The sequence below is a fragment of the Colletotrichum scovillei genome, assembly GCF_011075155.1.
Source record: "Colletotrichum scovillei strain TJNH1 chromosome Unknown Contig00001, whole genome shotgun sequence".
Lineage (NCBI taxonomy): Eukaryota > Fungi > Ascomycota > Sordariomycetes > Glomerellales > Glomerellaceae > Colletotrichum > Colletotrichum scovillei.
Window position 1 is genome coordinate 604,408 of NW_023336259.1, and position 20,915 is coordinate 625,322.

Genomic DNA, 20,915 nt, shown 5'->3' on the forward strand with positions numbered 1-20,915 from the left:
GTTTGGTCGCGTCACAATTGCATTTGAGGTGCATTCATTCATGTTGGGCGTAAGCGATGCTCTTATTAATTGACTTAGGTAGCTAGCTATACTGCTCATCCCCAGTCACCATTCGTAGTCATTCAACCGGTCGCTCATGATTAATGTACCCTGGATCACAGAGGCTTCCACCAACCGATGCAACATTGTGGTTTGTGTAGTGCGTACACCAATCGCCCTCTTGTCCATTGATCGTATCGTCGAACTCCAGCAAACCCTTGGATACCCTTCATATTAAGTTCCTGTGGTCTAGCTCGATGCACCGGATGCATCAAAACGAGTAATGATGTCTCCAAGTGTTCGAAGCAGATTGTGTTCGTCTGACGGAGAGAGACGGAAGTAAATGGATAGACCAGCTCGAAGCAGTCTCCAAGTACCGTCAAGGCCGAGCGTTCCCAAGTCCGTTCTAATAGCGTCAATCAGATCCTCCAGTTTGTAAGGCGAGGCGACGAAGATGTCGTAGATATCCTCAGCTCCTTCTGTAAGGGTCTGGACATCCGCTGGGGTGATCCTGGCAAGGTAATACTGGAACGCATTGGTGAGTTCCTGTAAGTCCGCATTGCCCTTCAATATCGAATCAACAACTCTCATAACTGAGGGAATGTGATCGCACAAGGGACTGCAGAGCTCCTCGCAGATGAACTCCAGAGTAGCTGAACGAAGGGCATTGTCGATAACACTAAGACTGCCTTGGCTGTCTGAATGCCCTATGCGGGTGGGGGCGCCGTGGCTGGTCTCGGAAGATTTCGGCAAAGCTGGGCGACTGTAGTCCTCCAGACCATGGCCGGTGAAGAAAGCTGTGGCTAGCCTTGAGACGTCGGCAATGACTTCCATGGAAGATAAGACGACCTCCATGACAGGAGGGATGAAGGGACACGTGGGGGGATACCTCGTGCAGACGTGTTCCAGGGCGTTTTGAATTACTAGGACGGTCTTTGGTGGCATTATTGCGGAAATATCGGAATGTTGACACCGACCAAGGAGATTACACCAAATGAAGCCAATGGCGTCGTTGAATGCGTTGTCTGAATGAATTGTCTTTGGATTCAGAGTCCACGGCAGATAGGGGCATTTGTCTGACTCGGGATGGTCTCGACACCATCTCAAATACTGGTGCCAAGCAGGGAGAAAAGGCTTGCCTCCTGTGCACCGGCTTCCGTCGTATACCGTAGTGGGAGAGGGAGAGGGCGAGCTGGAGAGGCCGTATTTGGGACTTAAGCGCCATGGACAGAAGGTAGCTTTGTGACACTCAGGATCCGTAGTGTGATGAGAGCACCAAGCGCACTGGGCTTTCACCTTTTCCAAGCATACGGCTCTCAACAGAGAGGTACACGGCGTCATTCCAGGGCGTACTGATGTCTTGGTGTAATCGACGGCTGGTGGTTGGCGAATGGTCAGGTCAAATTTGGTCTTGGGAGATTCGGCAGAGCAATGGAGATTGCTGACTGTATCGTCGAAGACACAATTGTTCCCTTGGCTATCTTGGACGACTTTCGTAACATGATTGTGGCAGAAGCCATTGGCTAGTTGCCCGTCGACAGGTTCATCGACCAGAGATATATCAAACTCGCCGAAATGAGAGTCGAAAGTACCAAGGGTGAAACAAAGACGACCATCGTTCTTCTGATCGACTTTGGTGCCTTGAAGGTTGATGCTGAAGATGCCTCCGGGAATAGCCTGATCCAGTGGTACAGAAGGAGAGACTGCGGTGACGAGTGAAGCTGAGCCAAGCAGCAGCGGGGATGTAGCGAAAGTAGTGAACTTCATGATGGATATTGTTGACGATGGGGACTCCAAAAAAGAAACGATAGAATGAATGGGTATTGATCGTATTGAGGTTGGGATGGATGGTAGACGGAGGTGATGTTGTCTTGGGGGAGGGAGATGATGTGGGAGGAGTCGAGATCTGGTTGAACACAAGTTCCCGGGTACATCAACAGCCTGTTTTGCGGCAGCTACATTTTGGAAAGAAGTTTCCGCTGCGAATTGAGTGTCACTTCCTCCAATAAAACTATTGGCGAAGAAGGGAAGGGGTGGTTGGAGATTCGCTTTCCCAAGAAAGGGGCCGGGATGGCTCTCCTGCCAAGTCGGTAAGAATGGCTTCCTGTCTTCTAGAAAGTAGGAAGGAGCCATGCGTTCATCAGCAAGACACCCTCGGGTACCCGATGAACATTCTAAAAAGCGAACGAAAGAAGTTGCAGGAATACGGAAGAGGGTATCAATCGCCTTGGGAAAGTAACACCGCTCGTACCATTGGCCGCCAGGATACTCTTCTGAGCATCGTCAATTTAGAATTCGAGATTAAATCCACATTCATCTCTGTTTGTCCGCCCTCAATAGAGAATACTATACCGACTAGAATACGTGTCAGGCGACGACGTCTTGAACATAAGGAAGTTTGCTACTATCGGCACTTTGGCCTGGTCAACTACCATTGCTAGGCATCTCAAGATCACCTCCAGGGTCAAACAAGCACTTCTCTGAATGATCAACTACCTCGATTTGAACTGGAGGCCACGAAAATCACATGCTTTCCCAAAAGTGGCGATTCTTAGAGCGATATATTTCATGCAGCTGCCTTAGTTACCAAAGGCTTAGCGCCAACTCTTGTTGCCTCCTCGTTGAGAGCATCAATCTCGGCCTGTACCAATGGTATGCCTGTCTTTTCCCGTTCCTGCTGTTGCAACTGCTCAATCTCACCCGGAAAGTATATCCTGTCTACTCCTGCCGCCTTGTCTGATCCAACGACACGCTGGTACAAGTAGTCCATTCTTTCGCGGAAGTCGTCCAGACTCATGAAGAGGTCTGGCTTGATGGCGACTAGGAAGTGGCCGACGTCCGCTGGTTTTGAAGGGTCGTACGGGTTAGTGACGTGACCAGCGAAAGCAGAGCCAGAGAAGACACCGGAGAACACATCCATCATGATGGCTAATGCCGAACCCTTGGGGCCACCCATCGGCAGCATGACACCTCCCAATGCTGCGGTGGGATCATCCGTAGGACGTCCCTCAGCATCCAGCGCCCAGTCAAGGGGAATCTTTTCGCCGCGTCTCTTGGCCTTGTAAATCTTGCCCCTGGCCGCGACTGACGGGGCCATGTCCAGGATGAAAGGCTTGTCCTTCCCCGGCGCGCCACAAGCAATCGGCGAGACACCCATGAGCTTGCTCTGCCCGCCCCACGCCGGGAGCGCAGGACTCGAGTTGGTGAAGACCAGACTCATCATGTCCGCATCAAGAGCCTGCTGCACCACCCACGCACTCATGCCAAAGTGGTTGGAATGCGACACACTTGCCATGCCGATGCCGAAAGTCTTGGCAGACTCGATGGCAGCTGCCATGCCCATCTCTGCCGCAACGAAGCCAAAGCCGTTTTTGCCGTCGACGTGCGCCACAACGGGTGTGACTTGCTTCAGCTCGGGCTGGGCTGTGGCGTTGAGCACACCCTGGCGGACACGCTCCATGTAGGAAGGAATGCGGTTCATGCCGTGAGTATCGACACCGCGAAGGTCGGCAGCGACGAGGCACCGGGCGACTATCTTCGAATTTTCTTCGGGAACGCCATTGCCTTTGAGGATGTCTTCAACGAGACGGCGGGCCTCCGACGCGGCCACTGGTATCTTTTGGGACTCGTCGGCCATCTTGCTGAATGGCTGTGCGGAATTTGAGGCGCAGAATTGCGGAAGACGTGCCGTGCAAGGTTAGGAGATGATGTGGAGTATTGCACGGCAATATCTGTCGTATGAATGGCTACAGGGTTGATTGGATACGAGGCGCGATTTTCGAACCTAGCATGGCCTCTCTTGATATACCAATGCAAGTGAATGGCGTCGCGAGGAAGAGAGCAGTGAAGCACACGCATCCGGACGGAATTCAGCCGATGGCGCGGGCAAACCCCGGCACAGCAAACTAAGGGAACAATGGATCTGACGCCACGGGGTTTCCCCGCACGGCCTGGGGCCACCACCGTCAACCAACTTCATCCTCTGTTCCGCCTCGGAGAATTCCCGCCTCGTTCCCTTCAACCTACCCAAACACCACATCGCTCTCCTAACGTTATGACGGAAACCAGCCAAGCACTGGCTGCCCCGAAAAACGCAATATGCCCGAAGATACCAGCTCCCGGCCGACACCCCGTCAGGCCCGCAGAACCGCGCGATTGAGGCTCGCTTGCTCTCGGTGCCAGCGGCGGAAGATCCGTGTAAGTGGGCCTCCGAACCTCAATTGAAGATGGCATGGTACTAAGTGGGTGTCTGATAGTGCGACGGGCAATTGCCTGCGTGCAACAATTGCAAAAAGGCCGGAGTTGCTTGCACCGACGGCGAAAGCGTCCGTCTTCGGGATCTTCCTAGAGCGTATGGCTGTTCTCAAAGTTCCCACCTTCGCACATGTTTCTGACATTCAGCTAGTCAAATTTCGAACTTGATCGAGAGAGTCAAGTGGCTTGAGAGCATTGTAAAGGAAAGATGTCCCGACGTCGACCTCAGTCAAGGTCCGTCTGGAGACTTTGACATGGAACTTGATGGTGATGAAACCTTTGCAAGGGACTCAACGATCAGAGTCAGCAGTGCATCGCCCGAGGATAGTCTGAACCTCACAGGGAGTCAGCCTCCACAAGCACAGCCGCGTCAACCCTCGGAGCCAGTGCAAGCCACTCAGGCTATCCGTTCAGTCCCTCGTTTGGTCGATCCTATTGCCAGCAGTACACTATCACACGAGATCGGGATGGTGTCATTGGGTAGTAGCCAGGACCCGAAGTACATCGGGCCCTCGAGCGGATACTTCCTTGCCCGACTGATGTTGACCTCGAGCCGACAGGATGACCAATCTTGGCCAATCAGAACCGGAGTATCAAACCCGTCCATACCAACTGCTCTCGTTGAGGCCATGCATGGCCCAATGTCACTGCCTAGCAGACATCATGCGAAGCAGCTAGCGGATAACTACTTTGACGTTATCAACTGCCAGTTCCCCGTTTTGCATCAGCCTAGCTTTATGGCTTTGATGGATCAAATGTACGATAACAGGGTCGACGTGGAATCTACTCCGACAGCGACCTTCCAAGTTTTTATGGTCCTCGCTCTGGGGTCCACGGTGCTCTCTCGTCGAGTGAGGGCACGTCTTCCCGGAGAGTCATATTGCCTGTCTGCGATGCATAGTTTCGATCGGATCAGCATCGACAGCTCAATTCCGGGGCTGCAATGTCTTCTTTTACTCACGATATTCACAATGCACAGTTCCAACATGCGTCTCAACGTATGGTATCTGAACTATCAGTGCATCGCTGCTGTCCTTGACTTGGGCTTGCAGCGTGACATCAACACTAACGCAGGTATCTCTCTTCTTGAACAGGAAATGAGGACTAGGATATTCTGGGTGGTTTTTACTTTGGACAGGATGATCGCAACTATGATGGGTCGCCCGATTGGACTGCGAGACGAGGCATGCGATCTTCGGGTATGTCCGCCCCAGTATATGGTCCTTCCGCCAACCCACCCTAACAGTCTTTTAGCTTCCACAGCATCTAGAAGATGCTTCCTTGCGAGGATCTCTCCAGCCACCTGCCAATCAACCCCCGGGTCACATGGCCTTCTCTATACATCTGTTCCGTCTAGCAAAACTTAACTCGGAGTTCAAATACGTTGCGAACAGCATTGTCCGAGACACACCACGTTACGCCTACCCGGCGGTAATTGACATAAATGAGTGGCAGCAAGGAATGTTGGAACAGCTAGACGAGTGGTACAGCCAAATCCCCAACACACCCGACACCGACTACATCCGCACCATCTGTAAGATCCGATGCTACGGTCTGCGGATGCTCGTTCTCCGGCCTAGCCCCGCCATCCCGAATCCGTCGCCCGAGATCCTCAAGAAATGCTTCAAAGCCGCTCTTGAGGTCATCCGCCTTTTTGATCAGCTGTACAAGAAGAACTTACTCATACATACGTGGAATACTTGTCACTCAGCAGTCCTCAGCATCATCACTATGCTTTACTGTCTGAAGATGGTGCCCGAGATAGCAAAGCAGACGGCTTTGGATGCCCTCATGTCTGACTTCAGCGCCGGGTTAGGAGTCTTGGCCGCAACGGGCGAGCACTGGTCCGGAGCAAAACGTTGCCGCGATATCTTGGATGACATGATCCGGGCAACCATCCGATGGGTCAAAGACATTTCTAGTCAGACCATCGATGTGGAGCCCCCTGCTCAACGTCGATCTCTGCGACTAGATCCCGCGCATTCGCATACAATGAGCTCGTACAACGAGGGTGCCAGCCTCGTTGGGGCGGAACCTCACAGACTGAACTTCTCAGAAGGCTTTGTCCAACCACTGCCATTGAGCTCTGCGACTGAAAGTGGTTCGGAAAGCTTCCTTCATCAAGATCCATTCGAATCGTTTCTCGCCAACACTGCGTTTGGCGACCCAATGCACACCGGCGACAACGCGAATCTGGATAGCATCATGCGAGGCCTGTTTGATGACTTTATACCAACTTACCCGAGCTTCACCTGATATCCAGTACTGTTTATGAGCATGTATTATACAAGAGTCAATTAGATCTTCGTTTGTAAGACTATTGGGGTGGGCCATTGGCCGTAAGGAAGTCAAAATCGGCTCCTCCTTCTGCCTGCATGACGGAACGCAGATATAGTCCTCGATAACCGCGAATTCTCTTCTTTGCCACCCAAGGCGCATTGCTGCCGCCACTTTCCTCTTCCTTGGCCAAGGCTTCCTTTTTCTCGACGATTCTCTTCTTAATCTCCTCATCCGATATCTCGACTTTGATGAGACGTTGTTCCACGTCGCACGTTATGATGTCGCCAGTTTTGACGATACCAAGAACCGATTCGGGGTCCGCCGCTTCGGGAGAAATATGCAGAACGATAGTCCCGCCCGCCGTACCGCTCATACGGCCGTCAGACAGGCGGAGCATGTCCTCGACTCCCTGAGATGCGAGCTTTCGGGGGATCGGGATGAGTCCCGCTTCTGGCATACCTGGATTGCCGACAGGCCCGATATTTTGGAGTACGAGCACGCTATCGGGCGTGACCTCGAGATCGGGGTCATCGATACGAAGGGCCATATCTGCGGAGCCAGCGAAGACGACTGCTGGGCCAGAATGCTTCAGTAGTCGGCGATATTTCGACGCACTCTGCTTCGTAACAGCCCCGCCTGGGGCAATGTTGCCACGGAGCACAGCCAAAGCCGAAGCTGGGTACAGAGGATCGTTGAAAGGCTGAAGACAGTTGACCAAGCTATCCCGGGGAATAGGGGTGAACGGCGTACTCTCCAACTCTTCTCCCAGCGTCTTGCCTGTTACTGTCATGGCGTTCAGATGCAAAAGGGGCTTGAGTTGGTGCAAAAGCGCCAGCATGCCGCCGGAATTGTGGAAATCGTCCATGTAGTTCTGTCCGCTGGGCTTCAGGTCAACTAATAACGGTGTCTTTCTTCCGATTTCATCAAATGTGTCGAGCGTGATTGTGCCAGCTACAGCAGGGTGACGACCTATGATGGCCATCATGTGTACAACAGCGTTGGTCGACCCGCCAATGGCCTGCAAGACGGTGATCGCATTCAGAAAAGACTCGCGAGTGAGCAAATCTTGCGGTTTGAGCTTCTTCTGATGAAGGGCCACAGCGAGGCCTCCAGTCTGTTCGGCAATACGTAGTCTTGTTGATGAGACCGCTGGAGCTGTGGCACCCTTAAACGGCATCATTCCCAGACCGACAAGGATACAAGCCATGGTCGATGCGGTACCCATAACACCACAGGTGCCTCCCTATCGCGACGATCAGCTTATGAGACTCTCTTCCGAGTGACGGAATACACCTACCGTCGGTGCCAGCTCGTCATTGATAGCCGAGATGTCCTCAATATCAATTTTGCCAGCTCTGTAGGCGGCCCAGTTGTTGCGGCAATCTGTGCACGCTCCAATTCTCACACCTTTGTGGCTTCCCGGCATCATGGGGCCAGTGACCAGGTGCAGGATAGGCTTGTTCGCCGATATGCCACCCATCAATTGAGCAGGAGTGGTCTTATCACAGCCTGTCCAAATCAGTCAGCACTCATCTCATCTTCCAACCTAGTTTGATACAGCTCACGTACCTCCGATGAGGACCACAGCATCACACGGCTGCGCCTTGATCATCTCCTCCGTATCCATACTCATGAGATTCCGCAGATACATGCTTGTAGGCGACGCAAAGCTCTCATGGATACTGATAGTTGGGAAATCAATCGCAAGCCCACCATTGAGTTGGACGCCGCGTTTCACGGCCTCGATCAGCTGTGGGACGTTTGCATGGCACGGGTTGAAGCTTGAGTAGGTGTTGACGATGCCAATAATGGGCCTCGAGAGCGCATCTTCACTGTACCCGAGAGCCTTGATAAACACCTTGCGCAGAAACAGCGAGAAGTGAGCGTCGCCATAGGATGTAAGGCCCTGCCTCAACCCCGGGGCGTTGGGGTCAATTGGTGTCGAGAGGTCATAGTCCCCCGTCACCGGGGCCTTGCCATCTTCCTTCTGTGGGATTGCTGCTTGATCGCTCATGTCTGCTGTAGTTTTGAGTTCTTTGAGTGTAAAGAGACACCTAGAAAGAACGATGTAATGCGACGGCGGGAATTACAATTCCTCATCTTATGGTTGGTCCGAATCAGACTTATCCGGAGTCCTGTTGTAGATGCGGGGACTCCGCATGTCGTAATCGCCCGGTCCAATTCGGTAATAAGACGACGGGAGCAAAGCGGCCGCATCGTCTTCAGCACCGTCGGGATTTCTCCGTCTAAGTGCTCGCGGACAATGGAACTGCCGACGGACAGGTCCTCATAGGACCTTGAGATATGCCTGATGCATAGAACATGTAAGCAAATGCATCATTGCTACTTATATCCAGCTTCAAGATGACCTCTTGTTCGGTATCTCAGCACATTCGCCGAAGGCATCTCGCCGCAGCTTGAACATCACCGCCCGCTTTTCCGCTCCAGCAAAACCTTTTCCGCTGCCCCAAAATCCATCCATCGCCATGCTCAACCTCCGAGGAAAAGTCGCCCTGGTCATCGGCCTCGGCCAATCAGGCACAGACGGCTGGGGCATCGGCGCCGCCTGCGCCGTGACCTTCGCCGCGCAAGGCGCCGCAATCTTCGGCGGCAACCGCACCGTCGAATCCACCACCAAGACCAAGACCGCCATCGAAGAAGCCGGCGGCGTGTGCGACGTCGTCGCGACCGACGCCACGTCCTCCGCGTCCGTCAAGGCGCTCGTGGACGCGTGCGTCGCGAAGCACGGCCGCGTCGATATCCTGCTCGCCAACGTTGGCGGGTCGCAACCGGGTTGTGCGGCGAGTATGGGAGAAGAGACGTGGGATGCGCAGGTGGAGTTGAATCTGAAGAGCGTGTACCTCGCGTGTCACCATGTTCTGCCTGTTATGGAGGCGCAGGTAGGGGGAGGGAGTATTGTTTGTGTGTCGAGTATTGCGGGCTTGCGGTATATCGGTAAGCCGCAGGTTGCGTATAACGCGACCAAGGCGGCTGTGATGCAGTTTGTCAAGGCGACGGCTGTGGTGTATGCGAAGCGAGGGGTGCGGTTGAATACGGTTGTGCCTGGGTTGATGGAGACGCCTTATACGAGGCAGTTGGCGGATAGGTTTGCGCCCAAGGACGGGCAACCTGGTGGCGGCGGCGGGTATGAGGCATTCAAGAGAATGAGGGAGGAACAAGTGCCGATGGGACGGATGGGGGATGCATGGGATGTTGCGAATGCCGCGGCGTTTTTGGCGTCTGACGAGGCGAGGTATATCACGGGCCAGAAGATTGTTGTTGATGGGGGAATTACTTCGTCTACGGGGCGTACTTAGAGTTACAATTGTCTTATTATGTATAAGTACCGTATCATTTGAGGCCTTGTCACGCAGGGTCGAGAAGTCGTTTCTGCGGCCTGAGGGAGTAGTTTTAAGGCCGAAGTCAAAGATGGCAATACGGGTCAGCGTAAAGATACCACTTTACGCACCTGTACAACAGAAGTTAATATCCATTTGATGGTATTGAAGAGAATCTTATGCTTGAGCCTGGATTTCTAACAAGTCTATATTCTAATTACAACATCCGACCTGTGCCTGGAGGCCAGTCCTCTCAGCCTACGCCGACCCGTTCGCCAGCCGTTTGGCCATAAACTCGCACATATACTCGTCCTCCTGATCAACCTCAAAGTCAAATCTGGTCACATCCTCCTTGAAAGGCCACAAGTATGTGCTCGTTACCCTAGAATCTTGCTCAGCTTTCATGTTCCATTCGTGGCTTTCTTGTTGAAGACGAAAGGCGAGGTGGGTGAGTGAGCTGCTTCTTACCTGTGATGCTCCGGACTAGCTTGATACGCCTCCAGTGCTTCTCGGTCTTGATGGAAGCTCAGCAGCGCAAAGTGGTAGCCTTTGCTCCTCTCGATGGGGTCCGTGATGGAGGGCCCGCCGACGATGAGGCGTTGGTCTTTGACGCAGGGCAGGGATTTGAGGGTCTTGAGTTCGCGGACGAATGTGGATTTGTGGTCTTCCGAGACGTCGGGACGGAACTTGAATAATACTTTTCAAGGGTTAAGATCAGAATTTGTCTTGAAGGTGTGATGTGTGAGAGGGTGAGTATTGGCGGTTACCTATGTGGACTATCGTCATTGTGGATATGTTGCGAGTGAACGAAGTAGGCTAAGTCCTTAATTTCTTCTTTGCTGAAAAAGCAGATATCGTCTTCGAAAATAGGGAGTAAAAGCCGTGATACTGAAATCTTTGGATATCTAATAATTCAGTCAACGGTCCTGTGGTTGAATCAATTCCCGACTGAGTTGTGTTGTGCCCGGTGGGAGGACACTAACGGGCGAATCCCGCGACCTGAGCCCACAGGCTCCACGTACTGAACGGACGAACCCCGTCGCAGCGGCTGTGTGGACGGGCCTCCACTCCGTGTAAGTCATTCATCTGACTACATGGAAATGCTAAATTGTGTACCAAAAAAGGACCGAAGAATCAGAATTTGGTAGCCAAAATAGGTTGAATTCCACTTCGGTATGTTAGGCGAGGAAAGATCCATGAAGATGGGCACTTTCGCCGCGTCCTCATGCAGCCCCGGATCATGGAAAAACCATCTCCCTTAGGGCCCTACGAAGTAGTGTCATTGTTTACGCCTCAAAGCGTTTCAACTGGCCATTCCATCAATCATTCACTCCTTCCTCTGAGACTGCACAGAACCATACAAGTCCAACAACCTCCCAAGTCGAGGGGAAAACCTACACCTTGGTGTCCTTCTCACTAGAGACCTCGACATGCATCATATCGTCTCCTTTGATGTCCTGAACGCTGCCTGAGTCCGTCTCGGTCGTCTTGTACTTTCCCTTTTTGATATCGCGACGCCATAGGTACTGTCCAAGCATGAAGAGAGTCCACCAGATGGCCACGAAAGTGGTGTTGACAGTGAACCCTTTCCGCCATTTGGGAGCTAGATGGGGGAGGTTAGAATATCAGCATGATTTTATCCAATTGCTTGGATATGGCGATGGTGTCTAGTCACTTACCCTCTAGCTTTGGGAAGACCGTGATTGGGTAGAAGCTGAAGAAAATCCAACCGCAAGTCATCTGAGCACGGATAGTGTTAGCAGGGAGTTCTGACAATGGTGAGAACAAGGATACTGTGGCTATTTTACCATTGCGCCGGTTGTGAAAGCTCTGGCTTCGTTGTCGTCTTTCATAATCATGTTGATCCAAGGGAAGAAGATTGGTGTGAACTTTGAGAGAGTAAGCAATCATAATCGTGTTGTTTTACAGACGAGCAATACTTACGCAACTGGTGAGGCCAAGCATGTAGTAGGCGGCAACTGCGTTTCAATGAGTAAAGATGCCCTCACGTTGCATCCATATGATACTTACAGTGCAGCCCAGTCGGGATGTCCCAGATCAGGAGACAGACGTTGGCGAAGAAGAGAACACCCGCTACGACGCACATGACGGCCCAGATGGGGTAGATCATACACAGCGAAGTGGCAACGACGCCGGCCACGATGGAGATTGCTTGGACGCCGGTGGGGATGACGTTGATCTCAGCAACGGTGTAGGTGCCGTGCAGGGTGGCTTCGTGCTTGAGCCAAAGCGCCATCTGGCCAGCGACATAGGATGTGCATTGGAAGCTGAAGGGGTGAATGGCGTCAGCTTTCATATAGAGTCTGAACAAAATTGTTGCCTGCAAACTCACAAAACATAGGTGAAGACGGCGAGGTAGAAGTGCCAATGAGTAAAGACGCGCTTCAGCATCCTCTTTCCAATCCTCTTGCTCTCCTTGACCCCATCATCTCTCATCCGCGCCTGAGCAAGCTTCTGCTCCGCATCCGTGAGCCACCAGACCTTGGGACTCGTCGGCAGACCAGGGAAGAGGAAGAACCCCGCAATCGAGATGGGCAAGCTGATGATGCCATCAATGATAAATAGCCACCGCCAGCCAGCCATGCCGGCGACGCCGTTTAGGTTGTTGTACGCCGCGGCTTGGAGGTACCCGCCAAACATGGCGCCAATGTTGGACGAGACGTACCACACGCCCGCGCGCTTGAAGAGCTCGTCGCTGCGGTACCACGAGGTTAGGAGATAGATCGCGCCCGTGGCGGCCGGAGTCTCGAGAACGCCGAGGAGGAAGCGGATGCCGTAAATGTCGTATTCGTTGCGGAGCTTGCATTGGACGAAGGTCGTGATGGACCAGAGGCATTCCATTGCGGGGAGGTACCAGCGGGTGAGGTGTGGGCGGGAGATGATCATCATGGAGGGGATCTCGAAGATGAGGTAGCCGATGTTGTAGAATGTTCCGAAGAGCGAGTATCTGGCAGGTCTTGTTAGATACTAGCAGACTCGGGTACGGTCATTGCGACTGGGGGCTCGCTTACTGGTTTCCTGTAAGTTTCAGATCCTCTTCCATGCCTGAGACGTAGGCGTGGTTAATATTGGCTGAGTCGAGCCATTTCAAGAAGACTGGTCTCATGTCAGTGTTTACATGAACAGACGGGTAATCGGCAAAGTCATACACATTAAACAGCACAGGGAAAGAAGAATGCTATCTGTTCAGAACCGTCATTAGCTTATACTCAAACATATGGATGAGTGAAACTGTACCAAGCTTCCGAAGCAACTTCTTCTCTTCCTTAGAGTAGTGGCTGGGGTACCAATCGAAGATATAGAGCCAAGCGACCCACAATGATCTCGTCTGTGGCTTGGGTGTCGAAGAGCTTACAACCAACTCTTGGTCGTCGAGAGGCTTCGTCGTGGCAACTGGATTCGCATTTTGAGCAGTCCTGTCGAGACTGACTCTATCCGCCATGGTGGACTGTAATCAGATCCCTGTGAGATTGAGAGGCAGTCCAGGCTGTAAATCGTTGCTGAGGTTAAGAATGGCGAGTGAAGAAGTCCAGTCTCTCTGAGGATCTCAACTGTTCAAGTGAAGTTCTTGGTGATGTAACCCCACACTTTATATCACTTCGAAATAAGCCATCATTCTCAGAGACATGGCATCTATGTTGACAGGCTGGAGTAATCCGCCGACGGTAGCAAAGGCCAAGCAATATTGTCTTTGATGTCTCCCCCGCAATCCCTACCCCAGTTTACCCATGCCCGACTCTAAGAATGGGGTGTGGAGAAGTTCCTTTCGGTCGACCGCCCTACTTGGCCAACGACACTTGCTCGGAGGATTGTCCTCGGGGATGAGGGGCATCAATACCCCGACTGTTGCGTCGCACATGGGCGGTCCAACACAGGATGTATCGCGAGGATCTTTCACCGAGACATCAGCCGCGGGACCGATTCAATGGAATAGACGCCTTCGCTTCCGACGGGCCGTTGATGTTGATGGTTTGCATCAAGGTCTCGGTGATCATCAATCATGTGATGGCTCGGGTTTCTGAAAGATGTACAAAATGACAACTTCGGTATCTGCCACGTCTATACTAGGACCAAAACATCATTTGGGGCCCCAACTTCTGAGCTCGAAGCAAAGAAGTATCCAGCATGGCCGCTTCTGTTACGGAAAGCTTGCCAGCCATGGCAAAGCACGCCCAATCTCAGGACGGCACTGTCAACAGGTCGTCTACGGTTCCGCGTCACGACAGCATGTCTTCCGAACCGCCTCTCTCAATATCATCTCTGCCACCAGAAGAGCTGTCTGCAGACATCACCAGTGAAACCTCATGGTCTGACGCCGCGGTAGAAGTAAGCCAAAGGCCAGCCTTTCAACCATCCACATCGCTCTCTACCTACCTCGCCGAACTGTTCGAAGAGAATGTCACAGCCAAAATCTGCCGCACTGCGACCAAGTCTCTCCAAGAGCAAGCCTCCTCAGCCTCCGGCGAGATACGGAAGATCCCGATCGCCTTCCCAGAGATCGTACCCCAGGACGGCCCCAATGCGGGCCAGTACGAGTTTCGCGACCCAGACTTCTGGACCTGCGGGTTCTTCCCGGGAACGCTGTATGCCCTACTGGAACGAAGCGTCAAGCACCCGTGGACAATGAGACTCGCTGATGCTAGCCCCGGGCTCAGTGTCCCCAGTCTCCGCCAGCATCTGCGGGGACTATGCAAGATCTGGGCCGATCCCTTACACGACATGGCCGGACGGACGGACACACACGATATCGGCTTCATCATTATGCCAGCGCTTCAGAGGGACTGGGAGCTGAATGGTAACGAGAAAAGTCTCGCTTCCATCGTCAAGGCTGCGCATTCTCTTGCCACTCGTTATGTCCCCGCTGCTGGAGCTATCCGCAGCTGGGACTGTCTCTTGAAGAAGGACATCACTGTGACGGACATGACTACGAATCTCCTCGCCATCGTTGATAGTCTGTGTAATCTTGACCTCCTGTTTTACGCCTCGGCACACACGGGCGATAGTAGCCTCGCCGAGATCGCCACCACGCACGCCCGTACGCTGTTACACACTCACCTCCGTCCTGAAGCCGTGAGCACGCTGGAGAAGAATGGATATAGAGGTCAGCTCTATTCAACATGTCACGTTGCCAACATCGATCCGGTCACCGGTGATCTCAAGTGGCGCTGGACGGCACAGGGATACGCAAACGATTCCACGTGGGCTCGTGGCCAGGCGTGGGCGATCCTGGGGTATGCTCAGACCTACCAGTGGACTCGAGACAGAGCTTTCCTCGAGGCTGCCTTGGGCGCTGCGGAGTACTTTCTGTACCGGCTCGACACGGCGCCGTCGTGTGTGGATACACTGGTGGCTGACGAGGAGACGAACCGTTGTTCTCGATATGGGCAGCGAAAGAAGACAAAAGGCCGAAGGGTTCCTCTTTGGGACTTTGATGCCCCGATACAAAACGCCGCAGAGCCTCTGCGAGATTCATCAGCCGGGGTAATTGCTGCTAACGGCATGTTGGTCCTGTCACAGGCACTCAGAGGCATTCAGGAACATGCTTTGGCGCAGCGCTTCTTCGATGCGGCGGTCAAGATCGTCCGAGACACCCTCGACTACTCTCTCGCAGATGAAAAGGCTCAGTTCGCCAGAATTAGCAGCGAGACGGGGTTCGAAGTCCACGACTCCATCGGTGGCCGCCGTTTCGACGGCATCATCAAGCACGGGACGGCCAATAATAACGAGAATGCTAGACGAAGATACTGGAATCATGGCCTTGTTTACGGGGATTACTATCTTGTTGAGTTTGGAAATAGGCTGTTGAATATGGGATTGGCGTAGAGTGTTAGTGCCGTTTCCCGATTATAGACCTGGCTTACTTTAAATCAATAGAGACTCTTGCTTTTTACCATCCTCCACCATCGTATTCAGTTTCGAAAATGCCGTCATCATAGCTGATTATTCTATCCATGTCCATGAACTGTTGGTCGAGGAGCATCTGGGAAATGTTGCTCAAATCGCCACCACCGACGCTGCTTCTGTGGTACATGGAGGAATGCACCATTGGCTCAGCGCCATTGATGCCTAACCCTGGGGTTACGAGAATCGCGTTCTGCGTTGGATTGGTTAATGATGCCGGATTGTTGGATGGGAGTGGTTGTGCCACAACGATGGTGTCGAGGCTACTTGCAGCGGGCTCGACCTGTGTATCTGCGAGCCGCCTGTTTCTTCCATTGGTAGTGGTTCCTTCATGTCCCCCAGTCCCATTCTGTCTAATGTGAGAAGATAACGGAGGCTCTTGAGAAGCTGTGTGATCGATCTCTGTGGTGTAGCCTAGGACGTTGATGTTGAAAGATGCATCATCGCGGCAACGTATATGCATCTCTGTGAGCTTCCTCGAATACTTCCCAGGCAAATTGTCTCTCGCAGGCTCCAAGCTGTGCGGGCCAGCCCACCGGGTAGCCATATCGTTCATAATCTGTACTAGCGACCAGAACTCGGAAGCCAATTCAGTCCCAGGATCATAACGCCATCGAAGGAGTAGCACTCTGGCGGCCACGTAGATACAAAACACGAACTGGCTTGAGACAGGCATCGCAGCAGGCGCGTGCTTCAGGTAATTCTCCGCAATAATAGCAATCTCTACGGCCGCAGCCTGACACGTGTCCGCGCTCAGGATACTCGGCAGCCGGGCCCTGAAAGGCCACTCCCTCGGAGGGAAGGCAATCAGCTGATGGAGCAGAATCATGGACGTATTGTGCGTGACGTGCGCCAGCGTGAGGTTGGGATCCATCCGCGTCGACTGCCGCGCCATATTGGCCTTCCATTTCTGGGGCAGGAGCATCTTCCAGTGGACCAGACGCAGGTCGAGCTCCTTGAAGCGGGTAAGCCAGCTGCTGATGTCGCGCTAGTCCCTCATGTTGATCTTTTGCTGCAGGAAGTAGCTCGTGACCCTGCTGAGGGACTCGGTCGCCTCGATGCAGTAGGCGAAGGCGCCGACGGTGGACATGTCGACGTTGGCGGCCGGTGCCCCCGGTGACGTGCCGGCGTCGGAGGGCGTGTTGGTTTCTTCCTCTGAGGCACCTGCTTGCAATGTCGGCGCGTAGTGAGACGGGATGAAGGCGATGGGGTTTCCGATTCTGCCGGCGGCTTTGTCCCATATCCCGAAATAGGGTGTCACGACTTCGTCTTCTTTGCGCCAGAGGACGCCGTCGCAGGGGAGGCGACAGTGTACATCGTCTGAGGTGAGACTCGTGTTCCAGCCCATGGTGACTGAGATGAGTCTATCGAGCTTGAAGACGTTCCAGAAGACCCGGCGCCTCTCTTCGGCTTCGGTCCAGCTTTCTGGCGGAGCGAGTGAGACGAAAGGTTGAGATAATGATGGCCGGTCGACGTCGTCGTGTTCAACGGTGAGTTGAAGATACTCGACGGTCCGGGTCAGTGAACCAACCAGAGACCAGGCTTTGGCAGCCTCACCACTTCCAATCTAGCTATGTTAGCGCGTGCCATGTGAGAAGATTCGGATATTGAAACACCTACATCATTGAATGCGACAATGATGAGAGCTTGTTGGCTCTCCACGCTGAACGTTTTCATCGATGTTGACACGACCCAATCACGGGCGATTCTTCTTTGCTGGTGCGCTCCAAACAAGCTGGTCGCAACATCTTCGTCAGATATGTATCTTGACGCAGAAAGGACCATGGCATGTAATACTGCGAGCAAAAGTTTGGCTTCTCCTGGCTCGCGAAGTCGACGGCGGAATCTCGCCTCATGTATAATCGGAATCCATGGATGAATGTGTGCGAAATAAGCGTTGAGTACGATCTCAAGGTCCTCTTTATCTGGCAAGACAGGCGAAGTAGGGCTGGAATCGCCCGTGGAAGTACTGTTAGTAGGTTCGTGATCATCAAGTCGACGCCGCTTGGCTCGTACTTGCGACTCGGCCTCCGTACGCTCCTCAGCAAGTAAGCCTCCGCTTTTAGAGTTGAACTTATGTAGCTCTTTGGCAAAGAATGCCATGATGCTGTATGCATTATTCTCAAGACTGCTATTGATGCCGTTGGCATCGTCTTGACTGGGCGAGTGATTTGACTCGGATGGTCTGTGATCGCTTGATGTATTCTTGGTCCTTTGTTGGTGAACAGTTCTTTCTAACGCATCTGAGACCTTGTAATCAGTAAGAAGAAAACAAGGGCAACTCGGCATATCGAGACATACCCAGTCTCCGGTGTAGGTTCTCAATGGCCCCAGCCTTCATCCCCGGCTTAGACCGTTTCGACTGATAAATACAATCGCTTCCTACCACGAGTCAACTCCTGCGAAAGGAACGTGCATCATCCGTGGACTAAAGCAAGGGGCCCACCTGTCTTGCGGCACTGCTGACATGTTGGCACCTCTCGGGAACATCGCAGCTTCCGGCGCCGGCAACAGTTGCAAGCGAGAGCCGCCGCAGCTTCCGAGGCGCCCCCCGAGTCATCGTGGCCCGCATCGCCGGCTTCGCCCTGGTGGCTCGGCTCAGTACCATTATCCATGATCAGGCATTGGTGGGGTGCAGATCATGGCGCCAAGTGTAGGCTTTAGTTTCTGCGACTTACGCGTGAAGTAGAGCGGAGGCTGGCATAGTTATGGTTCCACGGCCAATAGCCCGCGTTGCCGCTCGATATAACCCGAAGACCGAGGCGGCCCCGCACCGTCTTCGCCCGCATTGCACATCGGCGGCTGCATGAGCTGGAGCCGTCCGGGGTTGCGGGGAGAAGGATGTAGGAGAACGATCAAAAAGGGGAATTTTTCTCCCTGAATAATGCTAGCATTTTTTCGGCCGAGCGCAATGTAACGTACAGGAATGAGTGACACGCGTCACTTCTTCCCATGTGGGCGATGACATCTGCGAGATTCCCGCTCAGTCGTAGAACCTCCACTGAGCTTCCGTATCCGGACTCAGGGGCTGGTTCAGGAGAAGCGCTCGAAGCAACTCGATTGGCATCGTGTTCGCCCTCAGGATCTTATCGTGGAGTTCCTTCTCGCCCATCAACCCCTTCGTCAGCACCTCCTCCCGCAATCCGTGCATTTGCAACGCCCCTAGCATATATCCGGCCTGGTACAACGGGGAGTAGTCGCCGCCGAACGATCTCGTGACTTCTCCCTCTGCGTTGGAACGTTCGTGACCGACCCAGTCAACCAGCAAGTCGACGCACTCTTGGGGCGTCATCTCGCCGAGGTGATACTTGAGGGAGAAGATGATTCTCGCGCATCGGTGCATCCTCCAGAAGAGGGTTCCAATCTTGTCTTCGGGGCTCACGAAGAAGTCGCCCCTGTTCCAGAAGACGAACTCCCAATACATGGCCCAACCCTCGACGAAGAAGGGCGTCGAAAAGAGCTCGCGGTACGGATGGTGGCGCTTGCCCATGAACAGCTGCAAACGATGGCCGGGTATTAACTCGTGGCTGCAGCCACGTTAGCAATGAACTTTTCTGGACGGAATCCAAGAGAAGAGACTTACAATGCCGTCGCCCGTGAGAAGTGAGGGTTGTTTCCGCGCATCACCATCATCTTGAGGTCGTGATCCATGGCGGCGGTGGGATACGAGACCCAGAATGAGGAGCCTCCAAGGAAGAATGGGGATTCCTTTTGACGTTCTGCGTCAATCATAAACATACGCCACGTTTCGCCTTGAGGAAGTCAGCTTGTTATCCTCGCCGAGAGGCGTACACAGAGAGACTTGCCCGCAATTTCTGGGACCGTGACTAGGTCATGCTTCTTCACAAAAGCCATGCCCTCATAGGCCAACTGCCGCACCATCTCAGGCTGTTGACCGGGCTCAACATATGAATTCTTGACATATTCCTGCGCGGCCTTCCAGTCGTCGCCAAAGCCAGTACCAGGAACCTCGAGACTAGAGCCGTGAGCGTCAGTTTCTGGACCGGAGCAAAGGGCCAGTCGGCTTTACATACCCCGATACGCTTCCATGACTCCCTCCCGGTCGAATGGAGCCCACCTTGATACTACGTGAAGCCTTCTTCATCTCCTTTTCGCACCAATCGTACTGTTCCTGCGCCAGCTTGAGAAGCTCCTCGGGCGTGTAGGGTATCATTTCCGCTTCGAGCTCAGTGATCAGCCCGGAGCGCCCGATGGGCTCTACTGCAGCACGGATAGACCCGGACCCGTTTTTCTCAGTAAGTTTGGTGTCTATCGCCGTCTTGATACCGGTGAGGGCCTCGTCCAGTTCCCTTTTGGGCGCGTCGCACCAGAAGGGGAATAGGGGGTCGTAGGGGGCGTAGAAGCTGTAGGTCTCATCCACATGGCCTCTGATTTGGTCAATGGTGTTCATAGCACGTGAGAAGGTCGAGTCATTAGCCTTGATACCATTCGTTTTGATGGCCTTTGTTGTTGCAATTATTTTCTTTGCTGTCTCGTTCAATATCATGGCCGTCTTTTTGCTGTCGACGGGAATCATGCTCTGCCGAGCTTCACATATCTCGATGAGCGGCTGGATAAATGGAAGAACCGGCTTCACCAGTTCGTCTCGCTCACGATCCAGTAGTAGGACGCGGAGATTGCGCCTCAAATAGTTACGCAGGAGTAAGAAGTCTACCTTATCCTCTTGGCTGTACCTATCGAACGGAGCTTTAAACAGACTGTCGAGCTCTTCATTGTAGTATCGTTCCAACCGATGAGATCTCGTGGCTGAGAACTTGATATTGTAGAACTTGTTGAGATTCTTTTCATCCGCGGTAACACGTATAATACGCTCCAGCATAGACTCCGAGATGGTTGTAGCTGTGTGTTGTCCGTGGCCATCGCTCACATCAACCCAATCGCCGTCAGAGACGCCGCCTTGATGAGACCGGGTAGCGAGACGATGTGTGGCCATGGTGATGATGACGTAAAGCTCGTGATTCTGTGATTGAGTGAAGTTCCGATTTGATGCGGTAAGATTGGATACCAAGTTGTAGCATCCGGCAGTGATGATTAGATTGAAAGAATGCGGGGAAAGCTTCG

General features: G+C 53.2%; 8 protein-coding genes across 8 annotated transcripts; 3 read left to right on the forward strand and 5 right to left on the reverse strand.

Annotated features, from left to right (window-relative positions):
• Positions 1–2,605: 2,605 nt before the first annotated feature.
• HER10_EVM0008659 (malate/L-lactate dehydrogenase) lies at positions 2,606–3,515 on the reverse strand (the record flags this gene model as incomplete). Its single annotated transcript, XM_035478173.1, has 1 exon — positions 2,606–3,515. The coding sequence occupies exon 1, from the start codon at positions 3,497–3,499 to the stop codon at positions 2,606–2,608; it is 894 nt and encodes a 297-aa protein (XP_035338672.1). The 5' UTR covers positions 3,500–3,515.
• A 622-nt stretch (positions 3,516–4,137) lies between these two features.
• HER10_EVM0004084 (uncharacterized protein) lies at positions 4,138–6,549 on the forward strand (the record flags this gene model as incomplete). Its single annotated transcript, XM_035473739.1, has 5 exons — positions 4,138–4,236; positions 4,296–4,390; positions 4,445–5,492; positions 5,548–5,777; positions 5,874–6,549. The coding sequence occupies 5 exons, from the start codon at positions 4,138–4,140 to the stop codon at positions 6,547–6,549; spliced, it is 2,148 nt and encodes a 715-aa protein (XP_035338241.1).
• Positions 6,550–6,610: 61 nt separating this feature from the next.
• On the reverse strand, positions 6,611–8,587 carry HER10_EVM0005741 (dehydratase; the record flags this gene model as incomplete). The annotated part of the gene is made up of 4 exons (XM_035475345.1): positions 6,611–7,654; positions 7,721–7,816; positions 7,871–8,082; positions 8,143–8,587. The coding sequence occupies 4 exons, from the start codon at positions 8,585–8,587 to the stop codon at positions 6,611–6,613; spliced, it is 1,797 nt and encodes a 598-aa protein (XP_035338378.1).
• A 472-nt stretch (positions 8,588–9,059) lies between these two features.
• HER10_EVM0000038 (oxidoreductase ucpA) lies at positions 9,060–9,890 on the forward strand (the record flags this gene model as incomplete). The annotated part of the gene is made up of 1 exon (XM_035469835.1): positions 9,060–9,890. One exon carries the CDS (start codon positions 9,060–9,062, stop codon positions 9,888–9,890), a length of 831 nt encoding a protein of 276 aa, XP_035337880.1.
• A 279-nt stretch (positions 9,891–10,169) lies between these two features.
• HER10_EVM0007924 (stress responsive A/B Barrel domain-containing protein) lies at positions 10,170–10,697 on the reverse strand (the record flags this gene model as incomplete). Its single annotated transcript, XM_035477464.1, has 3 exons — positions 10,170–10,293; positions 10,380–10,608; positions 10,679–10,697. 3 exons carry the CDS (start codon positions 10,695–10,697, stop codon positions 10,170–10,172), a joined length of 372 nt encoding a protein of 123 aa, XP_035338606.1.
• Positions 10,698–11,305: 608 nt separating this feature from the next.
• Positions 11,306–13,374, reverse strand: HER10_EVM0005009 (vitamin H transporter; the record flags this gene model as incomplete). The annotated part of the gene is made up of 9 exons (XM_035474635.1): positions 11,306–11,514; positions 11,591–11,651; positions 11,720–11,800; positions 11,856–11,890; positions 11,943–12,199; positions 12,265–12,879; positions 12,944–13,028; positions 13,082–13,114; positions 13,170–13,374. 9 exons carry the CDS (start codon positions 13,372–13,374, stop codon positions 11,306–11,308), a joined length of 1,581 nt encoding a protein of 526 aa, XP_035338311.1.
• A 683-nt stretch (positions 13,375–14,057) lies between these two features.
• HER10_EVM0011200 (unsaturated glucuronyl hydrolase) lies at positions 14,058–15,755 on the forward strand (the record flags this gene model as incomplete). Its single annotated transcript, XM_035480637.1, has 1 exon — positions 14,058–15,755. The coding sequence occupies one exon, from the start codon at positions 14,058–14,060 to the stop codon at positions 15,753–15,755; it is 1,698 nt and encodes a 565-aa protein (XP_035338895.1).
• Positions 15,756–15,819: 64 nt separating this feature from the next.
• Positions 15,820–20,787, reverse strand: HER10_EVM0009660 (x-pro dipeptidyl-peptidase; the record flags this gene model as incomplete). The annotated part of the gene is made up of 11 exons (XM_035479140.1): positions 15,820–16,569; positions 16,681–16,821; positions 16,867–17,400; positions 17,454–18,076; positions 18,135–18,215; positions 18,280–18,430; positions 18,512–18,644; positions 18,830–19,360; positions 19,417–19,585; positions 19,628–19,809; positions 19,868–20,787. 11 exons carry the CDS (start codon positions 20,785–20,787, stop codon positions 15,820–15,822), a joined length of 4,215 nt encoding a protein of 1,404 aa, XP_035338763.1.
• Between the last annotated feature and the right edge of the window lie 128 nt (positions 20,788–20,915).